The sequence below is a fragment of the Atta cephalotes genome, assembly GCF_000143395.1.
Source record: "Atta cephalotes unplaced genomic scaffold scaffold00030, whole genome shotgun sequence".
NCBI classification, from domain to species: Eukaryota; Metazoa; Arthropoda; class Insecta; order Hymenoptera; family Formicidae; genus Atta; species Atta cephalotes.
Genome location: NW_012130094.1, coordinates 1,707,098 through 1,734,673, shown reverse-complemented (window position 1 = coordinate 1,734,673; position 27,576 = coordinate 1,707,098). Strand labels below are relative to the sequence as shown.

General features: G+C 28.9%; 2 protein-coding genes and 1 pseudogene across 2 annotated transcripts; 1 reads left to right on the top strand and 2 right to left on the bottom strand.

Annotated features, from left to right (window-relative positions):
• Positions 1-1,608: 1,608 nt before the first annotated feature.
• Positions 1,609-10,203, bottom strand: LOC105620915 (annotated as a pseudogene).
• A 2,335-nt stretch (positions 10,204-12,538) lies between these two features.
• On the top strand, positions 12,539-18,190 carry LOC105620869. The gene is made up of 4 exons (XM_012202345.1): positions 12,539-12,898; positions 14,305-15,699; positions 16,371-17,335; positions 18,028-18,190. Exons 1-4 carry the CDS (start codon positions 12,539-12,541, stop codon positions 18,188-18,190), a joined length of 2,883 nt encoding a protein of 960 aa, XP_012057735.1.
• Positions 18,191-24,821: 6,631 nt separating this feature from the next.
• LOC105620868 (ras-related protein Rap-2a) lies at positions 24,822-25,367 on the bottom strand. Its single transcript, XM_012202344.1, has one exon. The coding sequence runs from the start codon at positions 25,365-25,367 to the stop codon at positions 24,822-24,824; it is 546 nt and encodes a 181-aa protein (XP_012057734.1).
• Between the last annotated feature and the right edge of the window lie 2,209 nt (positions 25,368-27,576).

Genomic DNA, 27,576 nt, shown 5'->3' with positions numbered 1-27,576 from the left:
CATTACGATATTTATTCTCAGCTCCAAAAAAGATAGTATAAAAACTTTCAATGTTTCTATATTTATTAAAAGAATACTTATGTATATAAGTATGTATATAGTAATCAGAAAAAAAAATACATTCTTAAATAATTTTCTGTCTTTGTAACAGATTTAATCAGATTTGCAAAAAGTTGGCAATTATTTCTCTATAATTAAATGCTATTTCTATTTCTGTTATTTCTTATCTTTAATTTCATTTTTAATTCATAATTCGTAAAATGATAGCATTTTATAGTTTTTATAAAACTGTATTAAATTACTAAATATATTGTATACTAAATATATTGTATACTAGATAAAGCAACAAAATATTTAAAAAAAAATCAATATAAATGTTATTGAATCAGTAGTTTTACATAAAAATAAAAAATATGTTCTTTTTTTACCATATAATATTACAATTAATAATCTAAAACTGTTGTGTATATAGAAACGGAGAGAAGAAAAGAGAAAGCGGGAGAATATTATAAAAACATAAAAGTATTAGAATGTTATATTATAGAACATAGACTCATAGTATATGAAATATTTCAAAAAACAAGAGAAAATTTCATTTATTTCATTGAACTGTATTGTGTAGATTTGTAAAAAATATCATATTATTATAATAGATATATACATATTACAAAATATATTATAAAATATATTATGTATATTTCAGCATTTGTGATCACAATTCGAATTGCAAACATCATAGTTTATTTATTAATAATAAAATTGAAAAAATGTACAATACATATTTATTCATCCGCGAATGCATCAAGTTATCCAACGTGAATCATGTATATCGTTATTCTGATTACTTAATGGACAAGCTTACTGAACTTGATTTGTTAGAATAGATTGGCTTTGACAAAACACGAAAAAAAATATTACAATCAGAGTATATTTTATTTATTTCTGTACTCTAGATATTTTAAAGCACTTTCTTTTCATTAAATAAAAAAAATTGAATGCGCAAGTACTTTTTTTTTTATAATAGTCTTCAATACTGTATATGTCGATAGTTGTTTTTATAAATTTTTGTTTTTGTGTTGTCCTAATTATTCGAAAAATTAATTACGTATTACATTATTGAATAGAAAATCTCTTAGGTTTCTCTCTGATATAACTTAAATTTGGAGAGACTCTACTGGCTGCACTTTTTGATTTAATACATCACATGATGTATGACAACCAACAATGTCACATGTATTTATTTCATCGCTGACGATGGTTCGAATAGAATTCGGATGGCTGAAATATTCGATCGATATTTTATGCATGTAGATTTGAAATATACTAATGTGAAAATCAAACAACCAATCAAACAACTTCTGCGCTATTATTGCTCTCAATCGCCCGGAAATTTCTGATTGATAATTGTTTTATTATTTAGAGAATTTCATTTTGTTAATTAATTTGTTAATAATAATATATTTAATATAATAATATAGAACGAATTACACACATCTTTGTTTATATCCAGTAGTTAGTATTTATATACAGTATTTATATACTGTATTTATATATAGTAACATTTATTCAGTTAGTATTTATATCCATCGATTGTATCCTGTTTTTGTATTAATTTTGCAAAACAGGAACAAATCGTACACAAAGTGGATGAGGACGAAGTATGATATCAATCTGCAACCGAACATCCTCTATATAATCAACGGGTTCCAAGTAGAAATGATATATTAGATGATGCTATCATCTTCATTTGCAGCATAACATATCGTTGACCTATAATTTAATATTTGTTGTAATTTGTTTATATAAAGAGTATAAAAGATTATAGCTTACCGATATAATAACGTGGTCCAGCACTGAATGGAATATATGAGGAAGGGTGAAGATTCATATCCTCTCGGGCAAAAATCTAGGATCAAATACCTCTGGATTTGGTCAAAAATTGGGATCTTTGTGGATTCCGTTAATATCAATAATCACAATCGTGCCAGCAGCAATCATATTAAATATGATTCTAAAAAGCATAAAATTTATAAATAATAATATAAAATAAAATTTATAAATAATAATTAAAAACATAAGAAAATTTAAATTGAGTATCTATTTAATACAATGCAGAAATAAGTGTCTATAAATTTGTTTAATGAAAAATGTAATAATTATTTTAATTTCCTGAATAATATTGGTTTTCTTTTAATATTCTATGGTGTTACATATTGTAGCAGTTTTATATTTGGAATGTTTGAAATATTTTATTTTGGATAAATAAGCATTATTAATAAAATATAGAAATTTTTGATTTTTTGAAATCTTGCATTACTTAGTTCTTATATATATATATCTACAAAACTACATCTACCAATGTTTTCAAAACATTATTTTGCTAACTAAGATTATATTGAATAATATATGTAAAAATAAAATAAATTTAAAAATACAATAAGAGTTTCATTTAATACGTACGTAATTTTACGTCTTCTCCACATATGCGTGATATCAAAGGTACGATATTTTGCAAGCGCAACGCTTCTTTTATGCATCTTTCTAAATATAATAGTTGATTCAAAAATTTCACAGTTAATTTATCTTCTTCTCTTGCATAGCAATATCGACTTCGTTTCTAACACGATCTTGTATTATTAATAATTAAAAATACATTTCTTATTTAAATGTATCTATATATATATATATATATATCAACTGCATACATGTATGTACATTTTTTTTATATCTGTCGATACATAGGAAAGCGAATTGTGCGCGCACGTGCTTAAAAAGACATTTAATTAAAATGTTAAAATGTTTAATATTGATACAATTTTAATAAATAATTCCTGGAGTTAGTGAATTAATTAATTTCTTTATCTAAGAGTAGCAGCTTATATTTAACGATAAATATAATCTTTGTGTTCAGCTAATAATGTCAAAATGAAGCATAAACTTGACGCTGTAATATCATGACCCTATAACCATATTATAAACATTAGTATACCAAATATTATATTTAAAAAATCCACAAGAAATTATTAATATAATAAATTAAACGTATATCCCGAACATAATAGTATCAACATCCTGCCTAATCTCTAAATCAGTCATGAGACCTTTATGAGATGCCGCTATGAGAAGATCTAACATTGCAAGGCCCTTCCTTCGCGCTAAATCGAAGTATATAAGCATGATATTTTTTGAGCATCATTTTAATCATAAAATATAATTTATAATATAATATCAAATTTAAAGAATATCTTCTGATTATATTACGTACTTCCAATCATTTTTGCGTCATCTTCTTTTGCTGATGTATCATTGTCAAAGCTTTTCCAATATTGACCATTAGTTTGTTCATGATAAAGTTTTCTTTCGGCAATAATCTATATATAAATACAACATTAATGTTTTTTTTTCCATAAATGTGTTGTCAATACTTATGATTTTATTTATCTTACGATATATAAAATCATTCTTTATATAAAATCATTATCATAACTTCTCAAAATAGATAATATTTAAATGCGATATCGTAACTTTCTAAAATACATCATATTTAAATACCATATTAAATAATATTTTAACGTACTCGTTCAGTAAATTCATGCAATATTTCTAGAATCTTTGCTTACTCTCTACCTTTTGATGTCAATGCGAATATCCAAAGTGCAGCCATTGTCTTTGTATTCTAAACGTAACAATACAGTTATTAAATAATAGGCATGCTATTTTAAAAAGATGATAGTATCGTTTTTTTATAAAATTCCTTTAATTTCTCTACATATATATAGAATTAGAAATATTATAAAAATAAATTTAAATAATAAAATTATACTAAAGACATATATATATATAAAATCACAGTATATGCACAATAACTTTTTTAATTATTTAATCTTACATAAAAATATATTCGTCTTTACACTAAATTATTATTTTTTCTCGTGATACTTTAACATTTAAAATTTTAAAAGCTTTAAGCAGTATTTATTTTTAAATAAACAATTGAAAAGATTATAATTTATTATGCATAAATTAACGTGTTAAATTTCTAATTACTAACAACGTTTTACATTAAATATTATTTATCTTGATATGATAAAATATTAAGGTATATACGTTAAGATAAAATGAGAAATATTGGGTTGTCCGGAAAGTTTGTGTCGATGTTGAAGGAAACGCAGAAAACTTAAATTTTAGTATACATTTATTAAATTATATAGGTTAGTCGGTACGAACTTTCCGGACATCCCAATATATTATTTATTATGCCTATAAATTACCTATAAATAAAGAGCTCGCATATTTGACGAATTGCTTTTAGATACTGTTGCTGGAACTCACCGAGACTCTTTGAGAGAAGTACCCATAGCAGTTTCTGCAAACATGTTTGTGAAAATATTACGATGACATTATTATACACACACACACACTCACACACACACACACACACGCGCGCGCATTTGTATATTTAATTTTTCACCGGCGGACGCAGGGTCTCGCGAGATCCGCGAATTAGAGAATTGTTTATTTTTTTCAACTGTGAAAAAAATGAATAAATGGATATTTTTATAATAAATATGTATTTTTATTTCATCTTTTACATATTTGAAATAATTTACTACATATTATAATAAAAAAACTGCTTTTCAAACGTTTTAAAACACTGTCTCTCTTTGACCTTGCACCCACCGTGCATGCGAGTTGATACTATCCGATGTCCGCTGTCCAAGGATTAAGTTAATTCACAATATCTACACACAAGTACACAACACTGTATTGATCAATATGTAAATTTTGCCGTAGATATTTTTGGAATACCTGTACATTCACATATCTATATAATATGTATGTATATTTCAAGAATATCTACGACTGCAAAAATTATTACATATTGATCGATACAATGTTGTATATTGATATTTTGAATTAAAGAAAGTTGTATTTTATTTTATATTATTCGTTAATAAAATTCTGTTTTGGTTAGTTGTAAATTCATATTCATTTATTATTAAGAAAATTTATTAATTTTACTTATTAATTAGTATAATTTTGTAATACCACATATGCATTCAGCGTGTGTTCGCTAATAAATGGTAATAAATTTTTTACAACTGTGCCTTTCATTTTTCCTTACCATTTTTCCTTAAGTCCTTTTTCAAGGATTTTATCATGTTTTTGCTTTCTTTGTCGAAAATCTTGACAAATCGTTGCAATATATTAAAATGAAATGTAGGATGTTAATATCTTTCGCTGTGAATACCGCCTAAAACATGAACAACAAAATGTACAATTGTGAAATGATGATTCGAAATAAGGAATAAAGGATGAGGAATAATCTTTTAATTTAATTTCAAATTAAATTTATTTACATTACAAATTTATTTTATTATCAATATAATGAAAACTTGATAGTCAAAGAGAAATTTAATAGTAAAACATGCATTCTTATATGTATTAATACATTACCTTCACTAGTGAAAAGACTAGTTCCGAGCCAAGGTTTGAAAATATACATAAAACTCTTTTTTATATGTTTCGGGTTGCTTAATATTGTCCAAAATTACAATTGATTTCGAAAGTATTTTAAACATTCAATCATTTCTAACAAATATTTACGAGCAAATAATAAGTAATGTAAGTAAAACCCTGAGAAAAAAATCAAACGAAATAAGAAATAAAGCCAATATGAATTAATACAGATATCGATGCATAATATTTAAATATTTAATAATAAATCTCATAGGATCGCGTATGTGAGAAATACAACTATCCCTATAGGAACTATATTTATAGGAACTAAATCCTATAGGAAATAAATGCTTTAAATGTCTTAAGTGCTTGTATAATTCTGTGAATTTATATACTATGTAGTCCTTTAAAATGCGCACCGAAATGATTTTTTTTTGAAACTACAGCAAACTATACTAAATTAGTAATATCATGAGTTAAATTGACTAGCAATTTAATAATTTAATGCTCTTGCGTATCTTAAAACGATCCTAATAATGCTGAATGACATTACAATCTTAAATAATTCTTATTGCGAAAAATATTACGTCGAACCCGAATTTTTAGCCCCTGCGAGCATCTAAATATTCATTAATAGAATATTACCTATGTAATATTTAGGATTGTTGTTGCAAAATAATGTTTCAATCATAGTTTAGATCCCTGTTAATGTAATTAGAATAAGAAAAAATAGGATTGTTGCATAAAATATGCATTGTTATTACTATAAGATCTATTAAAATGTGTATTTAAAAAAAACAGAACGAATAGATAGATAATTTAGAAATCTAAGAAAATAACAATCGCCGAGGATACAGATCATTCCGTTAAAAATAAAATTAAATCAGGTAAAGATGTTATGAGAGCCAACACTAGTCGTGTGTGATAAATTTATTGGTAAGAACATAAAAAATGTAAACGTTTCGATCATCAACTTATCTTATCAATGTAATGTTTAATACTTAAAAATATATTTGTCGTATAAAAAACATATACATCAAATTTTAAAATAATATTAACGCTGATTAAAGCTTTGTATTGTTAATTCTTTGTATTGTTTCTATCTATATATCTTTTTGTATCTAAGAGTTTATTCATATTAATTGCTAAGCCAAATGAAAAACGCTTGGAATAATCTGGTGATCTCATCATATTGCACGCTGAAGATCATAGATCTCGAGATGATCATAAATCATAGATATCGATGAACATAAATCATAAATATATAGATTAATAATAGTAATAAAATTAAAGTCATAAATATGATTATTATATGTCAGTCATTTTTGTTACCGTAAACTGTGTATTTCTTATTCCATCTGTTTTTTACGAGTAAATATATTTATGCAAAATAAAAAAAAAAATTAATATCTTATTCGCTAATATAATATATATAGTAAGAATAATAAGAAGAGAATAAAAAATTTTCTTCATACTTCATTTAGATGACGGATGGATATAACGGGAATAAAGAATATCCAAACTTTGAAAATAGAATAATACCTATTACTGATGTAAATCATACGTTTCCATAGTGCTTCTAAAAATGTAAATGTATGTATGTATGTATATGTAATATGCGCGCGCGCGTGTGTGTGTGTGTGTGTGTGTGTGTGTGTGTGTGTGTGTGTGTGTATGCACATAATAAATACACATACACAGCATTTTTATTTGCATTTTTATTTATATTATGTAAATTTATAAACGTTGATAAAAATCGATAAAAAAATTTAAATATACAGAAATATGATATGTTTAATATATTCTATCATTTCTCAATAAAGTTCAGCAATCGAGAAATGAATACTATTATGTAGAAAATAATTAACAAGATTAAATAATTCTTAAAACTAATTAACAAGCAAATGTTTAACATTAATGAAAATACTTAAAAAGAAAATACTTAAAGTTTCTTAAAGTGGAATGTTTACAAATATTATATTTGCATGTTATGTACAAAGATAAATATTAATTTACTCAGGAATTATATTAATTTATTCAGAGCACATTGGATGCCAATTTAAATATTATTTTAAATATTATTTAAATATTATTTTTAATTATTACAGTTGTTTCTGGATAAATCGAGTAACAAAATTATGATTTTCAATATACTGAAAATCAAGGAGATGAAGCGACAAAAAGTGAACTGTGGAAGGGGAAGAAGACAAAGATCTAGAAACAATGAAGAGGATATGCAAGACAAGAAGTTTGTTTTCTATTCTTGCACGAAGATTATACTAGAACTGAACTGAATTGAACTAATACAATCCAAAACTGACAAGTGTAAGCGTGCAGGCAAGGAATAAAAATGTTTAGTACAAGATAAAAATGGCGCCCCATATTGTTTACATGGAAGTATTAGATTCGTGTGATGAAAATGAATGCAATTCCATTAAAAAAAATTCTTAATTAAAAAAATAATGATGACACAAAATGTTTTTATATATAGGTTTGTTATTATTTATATATATTTATCTCATTTTATTACTCATAAATTCTCGGATAATTATTTAGAAGATGCCCCTCTCACCTTTAATTTTAATAAATTTATGCTCATTTGTCGCATTTATGCATGAAACGAAAGAATCTGGCGGTAAAATGTCATGCTTAGGCTCGCGAATCGAGGTATATAAGCAATAAAGTTAACGACTATTGAAGTTAGGAGATCTGTCAGCTGCGAAATATCGTAATGAAAGTAATGTACTGCGATTACATTTTCATGCTTTATGGGCAGGATATTGGCAACGTTACCTTATAAAAATAATTCGTTATCATTATCGTTGTTTTTCCTAAAATGTAACTCATTACCGTCACTCAAAATATAACGAATCGCTAATTTTTACTTTTTTTCTTGATATTAATAGAATATTATACATTTTCATTGGCAGAACTTGTGCGCACTCAATGCATATTAAAGTCGTTGCACAATCTTAATTTAAATGTAAAAATGAGATATCTGAGAGGATAAAATGCCTAAAGTATTTTATCAAAAAACTTAATAAAATAGTGTATTGAAGATTTTGCAATTTAATTCGTATATTATCGCAGTTTAACTTGTATATTTTTCTTAACCATACATCTTTAGGTCAGCCGCTAAAGTACACTGAATGCATATTAGTTCTGCTAATAAAAAATATTACATGCAGATTCTTGCGGAAATTAAAAACTGATAAATATGTATGTGTATATACGCTCTAGTATGATTAAATCTTCTACATAAATAGAAATAAAGCAACGATAAAAGCAACGATAACTAATGAAATCGTTACCATTACTCCAAAAATTTAATTACGTCATGAACGTTATTCAAAAGAAAATGTAACGTTGTTACTAAAAAAAGGTAACTTGTAACGATAACAATGTTACAAGTAATGCATTATTTATCAATCCTTTATGATTACATGCGCATAGATTTTTTATTAACTTGCTTCTACAGCGATATATTAACATTTGTTTAATATTCGAATCGTCTTTCTTTCATCATTTAGGGGTTTATAACTATGTCGTACATAGCAAGAACAGAGCAAGTTTTTGAATAAAAATGCATCGAATGAGCCTAATTTCATTAAAATCGGAGGTGAAATAATGATTCTAAATAAATACAAATTAAAATACGTGCACATAGCACTGCATTAAGTCGATGTAACAGATTTCCTAACCACAATGGGACTAAGCACATTTTACTGCCCTTAGATTCTTTCGTTTCATGTAAAAACACGTTGAATAAGCATAATTTCACTGAAATTGAAGGTGAAGAGTGTCTTCCAAATAATTATCAATTTTCGCACTATTTGTACAAATGTCTGTTTTTTGTGGCTGAACTAGTGTACACTAGTGCTTGTACTGTTTGCACTGACTCCAGACCTAAGATCTGTTTTTTATGAATTAGCGCTTTTGGAACTTAGACCCGATTGCATCATCGTTACTTTGACTTTAACAAGGCTTAAAACTCTCTCTGTTTCCGTCTCTCTTTTGCTTTAAAACCAGATAGATACAGCTTTAAGTCTTGCTTAAAGTTAAAATAAGGTCGGGGCACACCTTGAAAGCGAAAAGTGGAAGCCAATCAGAACTCGCGGAAAGACAGAAGTAGATAGAGAAGCTTAGCGTATTAATTTTATAAATTAATTTATGATAATAGGCTAGACTAAAATATAAGCCAAACTAGTGAGTTCACAAAATAGGTAGTTAGTTTGTTTTATTATTCGTTTGTGTGTGAAGTTATTAAAATTTGTTCAATATAATGGAATGGATTATATATAATGTACAATAAAATAATAATACGAGTATATAATATATATCTTATGTTTATATGAATTATAAGGAACATAAATTGGAAGCCATCTTAAGCCACGAGGCAAGGATTAAAATAAATAAATAAATAAAAAATGTTTTCAAAGATTAAAACGGACAAATAATTTATTAATTGAATGATACCTACACCATCAAACATTGAATCACAAATATGTAAAACATTTTAATTAAAAAAAATTTTATTTAAATATATATAAACATTTTAACTTATCTTGTGTACCAAATAATTGGTACATTTCTAACAATCGGATAACATAGTGGTCCTGGCATTAGATTAATAAGTCGTCCGATTTTTCCATAATGCACATAATAAAATTATAATAAAAAAAATAAAAAATAAATATTACACACCAATAATATAAAGACAAATGATGGCAATACAATAACAAATATTATTGATCAAATAATCAAATTGATTTGTTTTGTATCGTGTAGATTTTTGTGGAAAAATATCTTTTCTGCTTAAAATGCTTAAATGCTTTATTGATACTAAAAGTTCGTTAATGAATCTGAGCAAGAATTGTCATAATACTTATTTAGAGACTTAAATTGTAGACGCAAGTAATGCACAAGTTTGACGTATGGCATACGACTATTTATCGTCTCTTGGAGACATGGTAATAAGTTGTACGTCATTGAGTTGTACTCTGACCAAAGTAATCTTTCAAATCTAATTTCAGCCACGACGATCCTGCTGACATATACGTCTCACTAAAAAATACTAATACGCATTCTACAATAAGCCATTAGTTATAAATCAGAAGTTAGAATCTAGAAATTAATCACAGTCGTCAATTTCCAACTTCTAACTGATTTATGATTAATGGCTTATTGTAGAATGGCTATGAAGTCCGTATTCAGAACGCGCTTACAGCGATGTTAGCTCGCTAATATATTATAATTTACGTTACTACATGTATAAGATATAAGTTAGGTTACGCATACTATAGAATTTTAAAGATAAAAGCGCGCTTTCTGAATACGAATCTAAGCGTAAGTGCATATAGTACTTGAAAGCTTCTGATTCGCTCTTATGTTGATCAAATTAAAATGGCGCTGATGGATTTTCTATGCTTCACAGCGGAGATGCCCACTTCAGTGTATATATAATTCAGTGACCAGCCTCTTTGTGACTGATTCTCAAGTATATAAGGAGATGTCATGGCGATCTAACTTTTAATTTTCACGAACCACGCGCACTACTTTATTTCAGATTCTTTCATTTCATGCAAAAATAAGCCTAATTTCGTTCATTCTGTATGTATATATATCACTCTTTGAGTATATAAAAAGTTATAAACATATGGTGTTCTACGCATGAGCGGTCTTACAATGCATATATGCCACAAGTAATGCATACTATCTGAAAACAGAAAAACTTTAATGTTATAATAAAAGTCTATGGTAGGCACCCTGAGATGCCATTCTATAAGCGGAAATTTACGGTGGAACGGAATAACGGAGACCAATCACAATCGCAGAAAAGAAAGAAGAGTAATGACTGCAGAGTTGTGATTGGTCGTGCTGTTCCGTTCCGCTGTGAATTTCCGTTCATGGGATGACACCCTAAAATGCTCCTACCATAGCATTTACTCACTCTACGCGTTCGTTGAGTAAGTATGTAGATCCTATAGTCTGAGCACATTGGAGTATGCTGGCACATGCGACGAGAACAAACTTCTTATATCTGTTTGGTCTATATTTTTAATTCTAACGAAATATGCCAATCAGATGCAAGAGCTTACTGAGCGCTTAGTGAGCGGTGTAGTACTGAATGCACCCAATGTGCACAGGCTTATAAATCTAGGACTCGAGTCGACCTGATGTTGTCGTCACTGTTTGATATCTAGTATGAAGTGACTGTTGACTAGTGGTGGTCTATCTTTGTATAGTCAAAGTTTATATAGTCAAAGATTCATTTAGTTAATTTAGTAGATGTATATCAACTTTTCGTTTAAACAATAAAAATTAAACGATATATTAATTAATTAATTAACGATATATTGACAAAATCTGCATTTTACAAATATTTTTATCAAGCATTAACGATTCGATAATTATTGTTTATAATGATAAAAGAGACAAATTTCAAATGAGAAAAATTCGTTAAATAAAAAGTCTCGGTAAGTCAAAATTTGCATGTGAATTTTGTATTATTATAACTTTTGAGGAGATGTAGCTTAGTTGTGTTAGTATAATTACCCAATTTTTTATTATAAAATAGTATTATATATAATTGTTACATTATCTAAACATTATTACATTATTTAGTTATCAATATTTAAATATTCTGTTGAAAAAAGAAAATTTACTTTTATTTTGTAGCAATTATCTAGATTTTATTTTATTTTTATTATGTTGACGTTATAAATCTCTAAACTTCTGAATCTTTTAAGTAACAAAATAATTTATCCATATATGCATTCTTTTCATTTTATAATTAATGATTATACTTTTATAATTTAAATCTGATAAATTTTTCCTTTTTAATCTTTTTGTGATAAATAATTTCAGAATAAGATTAAAATATTCTTCATTGACACAATATGGATTATATTTGTGTCATATTATTATATATTATATTATTATTTATTATTATATTATTATTATACATTCTTTAAGATTAAATTCATATTATTATATTTAGATAAACATATGTATACATAAGTAAGATAATACAAGATAATACAGGATAATACAAATACTTTTTAGATTTTTCTTTAAGATGGATCTAATATTAGAGTTACCTAAACAAGTACAAAAATTCTTGTTCAAAAAAGAGCAAGAATATGGTCAGCTGAAGTTTATTTTATCTCAGGCCACAGATGAGACTTCATGTTTCGTCAATGAATTGTTAGAAGCCCTTACAAATATTATTAAACAATTCAATATATATGATATCAGAATGTTCTATGAGAATGACAGTTCTAAACCATGTATCAACATCTCACCAGGTGTTATTAGCTGTTACAACTATTTTTTGTTGAACACTAATTTTCAGTCACAGTCTCTTCTTACAGAGGATTTGATGCTTGGCCATATAGTTCATTCTTGGCCTACTTTATCACCATATCTCTTTGTACAGGTAATTATATTAATAATGAGAATATTAACTTTCTAATTTTATTATTTCACAGATATAGTGAATATACTACATTTTATTTTTTTTTTCAATTTGTTTAGATTTTTTTGTATATAATTTATGTATATAATTATTATTTTGAATACACTAATATACTAATATACTACCTAAGCAGTACAAATCACAATAACGTTAAAATGATTCCAAAATATCATTTTGAAATCATTTTGACATTATTTTGATATTATAATGACTTGTTTTGGTTGGATATGCACGCAAAAAATTTTAATTGCCATAGGCAAATATCGCAAAATATGAAAGATACTGAAAAATGTACTAGAAGTTATATAGTCCATAAGAGAAAAATGGTAAAATCAATTTTTGACAAAACTGATTTTTCATGTCGCCATTTTTAAAATTATGATATTTTTTGCATAATACAATATCTCTAATTATTCTGCGTATAAAAGTTACAGTAATGTAACAATATTTAAAATCAATAATTTTCAAATTATTAATTGTACTGCATTTTAGCCATATTAATAGAAAACAAAATACCTCATTTATTATTTTTTTTATAATCGTATCTTATAATATTTTTATGTACCGAATAATGATTCAGTTGATAATGAAAACACAATAATTGCTTATGTAAAAAATTTTGTATTTTGCAATACTACATATTTATTTTAAAGCAATTATATGTTTCTTTACACCACCAATTGATTTATCTCATTATATCTCATTATATAAAAGTATTAAGATACTATTATCAAAAAATTAATAACGATTATCAAAAAATATAGATATTTTATCTTTTATGTCAAAATATTTCGTAAATTATTAATTTTTCTATCGTTTTGCCTTAATATTTTTATATGCAAAATTATGCTTAAAAAATTTATACGATTCTATTTTTTTTTAATTAAGATCTTCATATGATCTTGGAAAATTGATTTTTTCGAAAATTAATTTTACTGTTATTTATGCCCCCTCAAATCATACAATTTTTGTTTGAAGCGTTTTTCCGTATCTTCCATATTTTATAAGATTTATATATATAAGGCCCAGTAATTAAAATGAGATATACTGTGTACATATATGTGTATATTTAAAAATTATAAATTATACATTAAATAATTTTATGTATATTGTAGTAAAAGAAATTGCTTATTTAGATAATTTCTTTAGTCAAAAGAGAAAAATGTATAATTTTTGTGATAAATAATCATATTTAATTTATTATAAAAATAAAGATATATATATTATTGCATATATGTATATTTTATACTTTATTTTTATAATTATTATTAATCATTAGGTTATATACTTGTATCATTATATTTAATATGTTATATTTATGTGATTAAATTAGTGATTAAATCAATACTATATACATGTATGTATAGGTAATTTGGCGCATAAAGTGTGAGGACTTACTGATTGAATCGCTCATGCATTTACCATTGGATCTATGCGTGGATATTCTGGATATAACTATCAGATGTATAAACGATCTGGAAATTCTACGAGCCAAACGCTTTGTTTTCATTCTGATATCAAAATTGTATTACAGATGCCTGTGGCTGCACTTTGGCATGCTGTCAAAACGTAATGTGACAGAGATCGTCTCTCAATTAGTAGCGCACTTTCAAGCATTATTAGATGTTGTCAGCTCCAAATTTGTCTCCCTCAAATCATCTAACCAGGAAAAATATCTGCAACATGGTATTCTTCTAAAAGACATGCTTCGTTACATCAGAATGTGCATGCGCTATAAGACTAAAAATTTCCCGATCAAAAATGATCGATTGAAATTGTTCGAGATCACATATGGTAATAATGACGGCCGTACAGATTATTTTTGTAAGCTTCCTATCGACAAGGTAAAATCTATTATAGCAACACTAGATCAAGAATTGATTAGTCTGCTTCTAAATCAAATCAAGCAGGTTGATTGTTTGGAGTTTATGGATTGGGCAGAGGTCGATGATAATGAGAACATAATGATTTCGCTACAGCGAGCTATTATCATCGAGTGTCACTGCTTTATAGAGTTTATGAAGCAGAATGAATTGTTGTCGACGAATGATCATCTGCTTCACTGTCTAGAACAACTTGTAGGTCCAAAAAAACCTGAAGAATCTGTTTTAAGTCTTGAAGAACTCTGTCACAGCATTGAAAATGGCAAATTGGATGATATGAAAGAATTGATGAAACATTACAAAAAATGGGATCTGTCTGTATTGCAGTTTATCACCAGAAAAACAGAATTATTAAATGTGCAAGATAGTAGTACTGTACTTGAATATTTTCATTATATAGTTGAACATATGAACAATTATGAAGAGAATTACCAAATCTACACATTAGTATTGAAGATATTGACAAAGCAACAGCTATCGGATATGTATCGTATCGTACTACTATACACAATTCAGCACTTTCATGACAATCGATTAACATTCTTGTTCAATAGTGAACACTTCAAAACGTATATAGAAAGCAATACAAATATATCCGAACTTCAGGAATTTCGTATCATTTTGATCTTTGTTATGTTGAATCCGAAAGTAGTGTTAACTACTCTGGTGAGAATCGCAGTAGGAAGTACTGAAACAGAATACCGAAATGTTATGTTTAAAAAGCATCAAACATATTTTCTTTATGGATTTTTCATTGCGAAATTAGACGATCATGATAACTTATTAACGTTTATTCTGAAAAATGTTTGGCTATGTGATAACTCTACGTGGTGTTATAAACAATTTGAAACTTTCATGAATGATATGCTTCAAAAAAAGGTAATGTTATAAATGTGTCAAACATTATAGATATATATTTTTATCAAATTTATTATTTACAAAAATTCTATTTATTATTTTTTATGTATTAGAGCATATATATATATATATATATATATATATATATATAATTATTTTATCTTTGTACGCGCGCGCGTACGAAGTATATTATTTTTAATAAATTGTATTTCGAAAACATAAATTTTACAAAAAAATTGTTCAAATTAAAGTTTCGCAGTTCGAGAAAAAAAATATGATGTATACAATGTTTTTTGTCGCATGGTATTAAAAATGTGTCGCATGCATTATATTTTTTTCTAAGATTGTGAAATATTTTTGAAATATTTTTAACAGGCAATCTTTTTCCTTTTTATTTTTCGGAGATTTGTTTAAAAATATTTATTATCGTTTAATCTATTCTACATTTTGTATTAATTTATAATTAATCTCTTTAGACGATATTGTTATAAGCATATCTAAAATTGTATTCAAAATATCTGTATCCATACTTACCAGTAATGTAATCAAAACACATTTCTTTAATAATAATTTAGTAGTATTATATAGTAGTATTATAGTAGTATTATAATAATTTATAAGTATTTTTCTTTGGTTTTTTAATCTTGTTGGCATTGCATTTTTATTTTTATTTTTGCATTGCTTTTTTATAGGTAATAACTCCGGACGATCTGTTAAACAATGTCTACATTCCTTGCCTGATCGATAAAATTTTCAATTGTTCGAATTTGCTCTCTATATTGATACATATGTACTCTATTCTAAAGAAAAAAATCTGCACGCACAGAACAAATTACGTATTGCTAATCATAGAATTAATCAAGAAGATGTCGATGTTAAGAAAATCCAATCCAGTGTATTTGAGAAGCATCGTAAACAATTTATTGGATCGAGGAACAATGATATTAAATCTTATATTCGCTCGACCGAATCTATTAACGTTGAAAAATCAGAGCGAAATTATGATAAAAGTTAATAACTTTGTGGAACCTATCGATCAAATATTATTGGCTCCTTTGTTACAAAAAATCCTACGCGGCACTGTGCAGGACGTAATCCAGAACTATGAAAGACGTTGCTCCATCATATATCAACTAATATACACGAATTCGCAAGGTAAATCCGATTTTTTCAAATTCAATCAGAAAGCCTTATTACGTCACATGATGCTGCATGCCACCGAGGAAGAGTACAAGAACTTTGCTATCGAGATGACGATAGTATCCTGGTCTTACTTTGGCTGGGCCAACGAACTAGAGGCGTATGAGAATGTATTGCACATTACTGCCGAGGCGATGCAGCTCGCCTTAATCTTTACAGATACTTTTCCCAAAGATTCATTTGTTTCGCTTCTGCGTGCCCTCATGCACTATTGTAACACACTCTTACTCCTCAAGCACCAGATGTACAACCAGGAAATATTTTTCAATATCCTATCAAAGACTCTATTCTCCTTGAAGAGTGCAATCAACGAGACACAATATGGCAAGATATATGACAATTTGCTGGAGCATATCAACAATATGTCCGTTGATGCAAATTCTAGGATTAAAGATTATTTTCGCAAGATCAGCGAGTTAATTGAAATACACTTTGTACGATCTGAAAAAATCGAGAAGTAAGTGAATAATAGTGTTTTTTTCTTTTGGATTTAGTTTTTTTTAGAATAAGTATTTTCTCTTTTTTTTTCGATTTTTTATTTCATGAAGTTTTATTTTCTGTTAGGTAATTCCCTAGTGTAGAAGACAATAAAAATAAATTTTTAAAGCTTTTGTATTATATTTTAGAATGTATATGTGATGTTTTAAAATAATACTTTCCTAAAAATAACTTTCTGAAGGACATTTGGTCAGCTTTGTTGAATATCTGTAGTTATTTAAACTCCACCTGCATTTCTATAGGTTTTCATTTTTTATTACAATTTTAATATTTTAATAATTGTAACAAAATTTTGATGAAAATTATGTGAAGTGACAGAATGACTAAATTTTATTAAATTGCAAAATGTAACAGATTATTGTGTTTAATTATTTTATAAATTAATTTTGTTTATTTATTTTATATTTTTTATATTGTTTCTATTAAATCTTATGAATTTTATAAATTAAAATAATTTTGTTATATAAATGTAGAAAAGAAAGAATAAAAATACATAGTATATTATAATAATAATTTTATAAATAGAGTATCAGATGAATGTTTTACAAAATATAGGAACATGTGTATCAAAAAAAAGAATTTATATATTTTAGATTAGATAAAATGTATTGTGTAGAAAATAAAACGTGATAATTTTTATGTATGTTTCAGTGAGAATTCAGACAATTTAGTATATACGAGTTTGTCGCATCTCATTTCTACTACAAATGAAATAAGTGACATGTTCAAGGCGTACCAATTCATATGTGATTGTGTTGATAATATAATTCATCTGAAAAATAAATATTTCGTAACTGATTACCGAACAAAGTGAGCTTTCATACACCTGAAAGGATAAATTAGCTTTGATAATGCATGAAGAAAATATTTGCATTGTTTCTGTTGGGACAATTTTATATATAAAAGAATATTTTTTTCAATGTTACAATCAAAGTACATCTCTTTGTGAAACTTCAGTTTCGATATATTGAATCAATCACTGTATAATATCATTAATAGTCGTTTTTTATAGATTATTTTTTTATATTACATATTCGCTGTGTAACTGTTAATTATTCATAAAATTATGTATTGTTGATGAAACGTTTTAAAAATTCTATACAATTTTTCTGAAATATAGAAATTTTAAAACTTCGCTTTTGTTAAAAATAAGTTTTTAAAATTTCTGTATGTTTTTAGAAAGAAAAAAAATACGAATGTATTTTATTAAAATACTTACCTTTTTTATTCTTAAATATAATTAAATATAATATTTTTTCAAATTTTTAAAACGTTCGATCGGCTTCCTTATAATTTTTCTAACTGAATATTGATTATCTTAATATACTTACCGTTAAATATCAAAGTGTGTAAACTTAGTCATATACAAGATAAAAAGAAAATATTTAAGAAGTTTTCTGTGCAATGAACAGTATTGTAACTGCATTTATATATTTTGTAACGATACTGTGCGTCTTTATTTATAATAATTTTCCAATGTATATATACGCAACAAACGTTGTAACATCAATATATATAGTTTTATATTCATTCAGCGATTTATATTTAATTAACATTGTTTCTATATTAAAATTTGTTCAAAATTTTTAATTTTTTTTAACAAAATGAATATATAACATTGTACAAAAAATTCTCCTAAAAGAGTTACAATTTGAATATTGCAGTTATGATACTTTTCATTGCTTCCATTTGTTTAAATTGATTTTTATCTATATCGGAAAAAAATCACTCTCGCGTAAATTATATATATTTTAATATTTTAGCATTTAAAAAAATAGATATATAATATGAGACGGAGGCAATGAAAGATTTCTCAACTGTGCAGAAAACTGATTCACATTTCGTCATTGCGAAAACAGCGATTTTCTATTTGCAAACCGGATCTGAGTCTACCTCGTGTACATAATGAATGTATATATGTAATAAACATGGACTGATAATTGATTAATAAAATACACGTGCAAAAGATACAAAATGAAATATAAAAAAATTTTATTTGAACCATATAGGCGAGTTTTAGCTTAATCGAGTCTTTTCCTTAATCACAATTATAAAATTTTGTCATCGTATAAATCGAATGACGAGTAGTTCTCTAAATTCGAAATATCTTGACATTATATTATGAACTTAAAAGTAATAATTAATTAATTTTCTGTGTAAATAATTTTAAGTTAGAGCATAATTCCGGAAAAAACAATTTAAAATGAAATCGATCGAAACAGTAAGATTATAAATATACGCTCTTTTGAGTTTGGAAAAAAATGTATGTATACACTCAAATTTTTCGGCGCAGAACCAATTGCAAGCTATGATTTGAAAATTTTAACGTTATATTTGTGCGACAGTGCCAAATATTATGATGAGAAGTAAAAAAAGAAACAGAAAATTGCGAAGAAAGAAAAAATGTGCATTATCTTGAAGACTTCTGAGTTTAAATTTCTTGTAAAATTAAAATTCAAATAATAAATTATTAGAATTTAAGAGTCAACTTCGATACTTCTACAATAATTATACGTTTTAATTAAAAATACAATAATTATATATTTTAATTAAAAATATTTTTTTCAATAGGATAAGAAAAAGAAATTGCATTTTTTGTTCAGGAAATATTTGAAGAATGCATATGTAATTATGACTTATGAGTGCTTAACTCATTCGTTCATGACTAGATCATCATGCTGGTACTCCAACATAAAAGCGTATTAAATCTATCACTTTGTCCAGTTAATAAAAAATATTCTATGATGCTCTCTTCGATCAAAAATATTTTTAAATAATTCGGATATATTTTAAGATAATAATTATTAGCAAGCAATTTTTCACATTATGCAAGGATGGTTAAAATAAAATTCGAATATATTTTAAAACAATTATTAGCAAACAATCTCTCACTATGAAGGAAAAGAGTAGCAATATAAATTAGTAATAAGAAAATGAATGATTCTGCATTGTAGCATTTTAGTTTCATTTACTCATATAATTTTTCAACTTATAATAAGATTCTACACAATTATGCACGAAAGAACGAGACTGCACTTAGTCCAGTGTGCAATGCACATTTTCTTTTTCTTTCACGAATAAAAGATATTCACTCTGAAATACTTCGCATTTCTTTCGGAAGTTTCAAGATAATTACCTTTTATTATATTTATATATATATATATATACTTCGACTCGCTATATTATATATTTACAGATTCTTCACATTGTAAAAAATATATAACGCATTTCGTACTCAATATATCAGATATATATATGTATATATACGCAGGTAATAGTACTGAAAGGCCGATATACACATATCTAAATCGTGGTGTTTTTCTTTTTTTTCTCTTTTCACCAATTATTAATTAATATGTGCGTGACCCGATTGCATGACAAATGCACATGTGTCTGCAGCTACATGTGAATTACAGTGTGTATGTCTTTGCATATTGCATCTTTCTCTTTCGATCTTTTTCTTCGACTGTAGGAAGATAATAACTGATTCCGATCATAAATAAAGTGAACAATTAAGAAAAGAAAAACAATTCTGGTCCTTAGATGTATGATATGCTGGCCGACTCCAGGTATGGCGCAATCCTTTTTCTTTTTTCCTTTGACGCTTCTCCGCCGGTGATAGCTCCCCAAATAAAAACGATTCTGTTATTAGAATTCATGTCGTAGATCATTCATTGCGGCAACGGTTTTCAGACCGCCGCCTTAAAAAAATAGCGCGCGCAATCTCGCAAATCTCGTGAATTGGACGCGCGAGAGGCACGCGGCGTGGCCTCTCTTCATATAAATATATAAATAGATTTTTCAAGTATATCAAATACTTGGTGAGCTATCTAGGCAGACGACGGCCTTGTGATCCGTACTTCATACCATATGTGTATGTATGTATGTATACATGTTTCGTATGTATAAAACAGGGCGAAAAACGCAAGGAAGTGTACAAGTCAGGCGACGACGATCAAAACGCTTTATAAAGAGGCCTTCCGATCGAAGCAGAGTGAAGACTTCGATTATTGTTATCCGATATACAAAAGGTGCGATGTTACGACTACGGGATCACAGCGAGACTAAGAATTTTCCATGTTATTGTGACAAAATAGCGGCTTCGTGAAACCATTCCGCCTGTTCTTATCCTTCATTTCTTGACGCGCGAACCACGAGATAACTCACGACCGCGATTTCCGGCGCCTCAGCAAATTCTTTTTTCTTTGTTTTTTTTCTTTTCTAATATTAAGGCCCGGAATAAAACTACAGAGAGCACCATTCAAAAAAAGTATACCGAAAGGGTCTTTGCGTTATTCAACGCAACATTAAACGCTCGTTCGAAGTATATGAACAATTATCTCTTTCCGATACCTAAAAACGATCTAACTATCAATCGTAGAAATACTGTACATCAGTTCATTCTCATCTTTTTTTTATTCTTTTTTTTTAACTCTTAATTCTCGCAATTTTCTCCAAAAGTTGGAAAATAGTATCGCGTATACTATTCAGACAATACAATTTGCGTTAAAATTCATAATGCCGCGTTTACAAATTAGAATTGGGAGGGCTATACAAAATTATAAATACATCTTTGTCAGAAGCGAAATATCCTTCAGTAAAATCAGTAGAAAGATATTAATGTCAAACGATCTTCGTCAATTTTTACTTTTGCATTTAACCCTCGGATATGCTTTCTAAATAATTCTTTCGAAAGCTTAAAAGGACTCAAAGTTCAATTAAATATAATTTGAATTTTTCTAAAAATTAAATCTAGAAGATAGAAAAGATTCGATCTCAGAAAATATCATGAAAAAGTAAAAATAATTGCTCCAATAATGCATCCAAGAGTTAAATGGCAATACATTGAACAATATATGTAAATGTCGTTACGATGTGTTCGTCGAGAAGCGGTGTTTATCTGACAATACAATTTTAATTACATGAGAAAAATTACACGTTATCTGCCAGTTATTCATAAAATTAATCGAGCATTTAAAAAAAATTTTGTCAAATCTTTTATTATGATAAGAACAAAACGAAAAAGAAATTTATACGTTTTTGAAATTTATATGTTTTCAGAAATGTGCAAGTAATACATCTATCGAAATTGCAATACATAAAAAATAGAAATAAAAATGAATGAATATCTAAAGAAATAATTTACAGAGCATAATTATATCTAATTATACAACGAGAAATGATTGTGAAATAATTTAAAAAATAAATGCTATAATCTCATCTATAGAATTTCTTCATATTGCAAATTCAATAAAGTTAATACAGTAATTGCACGTTTCTAAAATAAGTGTGTAATTATTTTCGAAATTTTTAAATTAATCAATCTTATGAAGAATGCAGTTTTAAACGATTCTTGGATTTCTTCTCTTCGAAAGCAATGCCAACAACGAAAAGTATTGTAATTGTATTTTAGAATATTCACAATTATTTTCTTTTGTGAAATATTATGAGGAATTCTTAGAGAAGTTTTATTCGGATTCTGTGATTTTTCACGAGGCCTTAAGGATAAAAAAAAATTTTTTTGAAAAGAAGTCACAGTCTTACTATTACGATACTTTTCACATTGGTGTAGTCATTATGAGTGAATAAAAGCACGTACATGATTTTTGCAATTGAAGGGATCAATGCGAAAAACCGCACCTTCCGGAGATTTCTAATTCTACTATTGTGCTCTGTCATTGGTGTATAAGATCATTCGTTAAAAGAAACCATCATCAATCCCATAGTGATCGAATGTGCAGTCTTGCGGCCTATTGTAGTACAAATTTTTTTTTACCGTATAAAGCTTACAAATTACGAGTTTAGATTGACATTATTACATTAACTATCTCTTTACGAAACGTTTTTCTTAATATTTTCCCGTCATCGTATTTACATAATATCATCTGCAATGTTACATTTCAATAAACTAGAGGCAAGTCTTTAACTCTGGCCCTTAGTTATTAATTTTGTAATCATCACGATATATTAATTTGCTCACTTCTGCACATATGAGTTTGCAAATACGGTATTGCGTATCAAACATCTTGAAACAGACATAAAAGCAAAACAAAAGTAAAGTATTAGTACTTGCTACGCAATGGATCACAAGAAATCTCACAATAGCTGGATTATCCGTTAACCACTGAGGTGTCGCGTACAAAACTTCATTTTCAGTGCCTTTCCTTTATACACAGTAAAATAGTTCAATGTTAGGACTGTACAACCGACATACAGGATGATTTTGATCATTTGAAATACCTTGAAATATTTTGAAATATTTCAGAACCAAATCATTTGATACAAAGAAACAATATCATTAAAATGATCCTCAAATTGAATAATTTGTTTCTGAAACATTTTTCTATGTGTATCCTTAATAATGAAGACATTTCAAATTATTAAAGATGAAACACCCTGTGTATAAATGTCACTAACAACGTCTCGTACAAAAATGTTTAGACAATAGGTATCTCGCTAATCAGCCTCCTTAGCTTAAATTAACACAGAACAATTGCACAGAGAAGAGTACTCTCAAAACCAAACCACTTTCATCGAATCAGATGGATTTGATTACATAGCCTTCGCACGACTGCATACAAATTATGCATTATAGGATTAAGCCTCACTCAAACATTTAGTTTGGCTCGTTATCGCTGAAACTATCACTATGCTAGAACGACCATCACAGTGACTCCTTCAAAGTGCGAATAATCTTTCTTTTTTTTTCTGCGCAGCACCTAAATCTCCATTTATGGACGAGAACGCGAACCTACGTGCGACAGTTCTGTCTGAAGTTGAGCAGAAAGCCGATATCGAGTTTGGTTTTATGATTTTCGACACCTTCTCCTTTCTCGCGAGCGGAGTATTGGTCCTTTTGCCGAGGAAAAGCTACTTTTTGCTCGCTCCTTCTCTCTTAAATCTTATCTATACTATTTATATATATATATATATATATATGTATATATATATATATATATGTATATATATTACAATAATATTACATACATAATATTATTCGCATATAATAAAATATCTGTGTTTAACAGCCGTCTCTCGCCGGACGGTCTTCCGAAAGTTAGAAAAGAAGAGAACCATAGTTTCCGTTTTGGAAAATTCATACAGCGTCCGATATAAGTTAGCCTTGACAGATGCACGGCACATCTCAAGGTCGATAGGACATCCAAAAGATGGTTCTTCGAAAGGAGATCCTTCAGGACGACGTAACACATTGACGAGAGCTCTGCCCATAAGCCACTGTACACTGTATCATCTTTCCTTAGCATGTTCCTCAGCAGGCCAGGTAAGAGATGCAAAAAGAATCCCTTTAGCAGAACGGCGAAAAACCATATCGTCGAGTTAACGTCGACGAGCTCTTTTCCCGAAGCACTGTACACACTGTATACTTCCATCACCTTAGTTCGGTCCGCGGGTAAATCCGGGCGAACGTCGATTTTGATTAAGTATTAGAGGACGCTGCAACAGCAATAGGTCTTCTTCTCCTTCTCAGGACTGAAGTTCATCTCGCGCACAATCTCAGCGAACATCTCGTTGACGTTGGTACGATTCTTGGCGCTTGCCTCGACAAACGGACAGCCCCAGAGTTGCGCGAGCTGGTGGCCTTCCTCAGTGCCGACCTCCCGTTGATGCTCCAGGTCGAGCTTGTTCGCCACAAGTAGCACCGGCACGCGTTCCGTACCCTTGACACGCGTGATGAGCTCCTTCATCGCCTTGATATCCTGAAAGGTTTGATGATTCGTCAAGCTATACACCACGACGAAACCTTGACCGTTCTTGATGTACAAATCGCGCATCGACGCGAACTGCTCGGTGCCGGCAGTGTCAAGGATCTCGAGGACACATGGCGAGTTGTCCACCTCGATCTCTTTGCGATAGAAATCCTCGATTGTTGGATCGTACTTCTCCATGAAGCAACCGGATACGAATTGGACGGTGAGTGCGCTCTTGCCCACCCCGCCCGAGCCGAGGACCACCACCTTGAACTCGCGCATCTCGCCGTCGTCGTCGTCGCCGTCGGCTCCTCCGCGCCTCCTTCCGCGACGTCGCCACCACCACCTCCTAGACGTGTCCAGGACCGCGCCGGGGTGTGGAAAGCCGTTTCACTCGAAGAGAAAGAGAGAGAAAGAGAGAGAGAGAGAGAGAGAGAGAGAGAGAGAGAACAAGAGAGAGAAGGAGAGAGAACGGAGCAGAGGAACGGGAGAGAGCGCGAGAGAGACAGATAGACGGAGCAAGATTGTCGCACCTTCTCTCACGAGTATATACACTTCACTTCCACTGGCTATCAGCTAGGCTATGGACACGAGGTTCCTCTTAGCTCTCGTCCTCGTCTTCGCCTCGTCGCGACGGCAATCCGCGCCCGTCCTCCTCCTCCCGGTCGCGAACAAAGGCATCGACGAAACTGGCCGTAATCTGGCTGGCGGACGAGACGAGAAAGAAAGAGAGAGAAAGATAGACGGATCACGCGAAACGAGAATCGACCTGCGCCGTCTCGTAGTTAGGCTGCCTGGATATTACGGCGACTACACGGCTACGCCAGGACATGACGACACAGGCCGTCTCTCCGTCCGCACGTTCTATACGCAGGCACGTATACGACGACACAGCTCTCATCCGTGCCTGCCTGCTTGCGCTCGCCTGTCGTCTACCTCCTCTTCCTGCCTACACCCCTTCCCCCTCGAACCCCGCTACACCGACTGCTCAGCCGCGATCTGACGTGCGCGACGCCGCCATCTTATTGTCGCCGTCAGGCTTTTCTTCGAATGAACGTCACGTCGTCGCGCAGATCATCGACTGTTCGCGTACTCTAGATGTCGTAGGCCTCGAAAACACGCTACGTATTCACGGAAAGCCCGTATATTGCCTATATATATTTGCAACCGTTGATTGTGCACCGGAGACGAATGACGAGCGCTCTGTTCTATTAAATTAAGAGACTACTTTGATTCTCGTTTCGTGCAGTAAATTTGAATTAACAATTCCTTTGGCACGATTTTATTGAGGTTTAAATAAATTTGGAGTGTTTACAGACTGCAACCGAATTCCGATTTAACTTAATCGGTGATTAATTCAACTTTTACTCGATGATTGCTTGTAAATTTCTAATCTGATATCTTTCTTTTCGTGTGTCGGACAAAAATTAATAATTTTGTAAATATTAATAATAAAATAGCGACAAGTTATATTTAGGCATTGCACGCAATAGAAGAAATATCAGGAATAAATGCCAGACTTAAAAAATTAGGAAATGAATGTATAGAAATTTATAACTTACAATGGATAAATAAGATACAAGATAAATATTACGTTTAATTTTTATTCCTAATTTTTTATTTTATTTATTACTAATATTATTTATTATATAATAAATATTAATTTATTAATATTTACTCTTGTTTTTAATATTATTTCCATTGTTCCATACAGCATACATTTTATCTGATAAGAATGTACGTCCTTAGAATCTTCTCTCTGGACGTCTGTAGGACATCTCTAAAAGATTTATGTACGGTATAAATCTTTCTTACTCCATAAGTTAAATTAATAATAAATTCACTTGCATTACTAGATTAGATAGTTCATATAAAACTGTTACATGTGAAATTAACAAAGTTAAATACAAATCATATAAATACTTAAAACAATTAAATTCAATAATGATATTATTGTCATGTTATTTAGCAAAATATACACGTATTATTTCATTATGAAAGTCTATAAGTAAACAAGCTAACATTTTTAACGTCGTTTTAATATCAACCCAGTAAATGAGAATGAAGAATGCGTACTTTAAATGAAAAAATCTTTTTTGTATTCGATTGAATTAAAAAACTATATTTTCTATCTAAAATTTTCAATTAAGCAGTAATTATGATCCACTTTTAAGAACTGAACTTATTTTTGGATTGAAAGCATAGAAAATGTGCTTCTTATTCATGCAATTCCTATAAATGAATAAAAAGGTATTAGGCATTGAAGTTCAGATTTTCAGAGGTATTCGCGAACGTTGAAATGAATCTTTTTTAATTCATTTTAATTGATTTTTATTTATTGGAAAATAATATTAAGGACATCATTTTGTCAAAACGACAAATAATATCAACTTGTTTACATGGAGTTTATTATATATGTTATGCCACTCAGATATTTTTATGTCAAGCAATCTTTGATGTGAATTAATTCAATATAGTGCGACTGATCGAA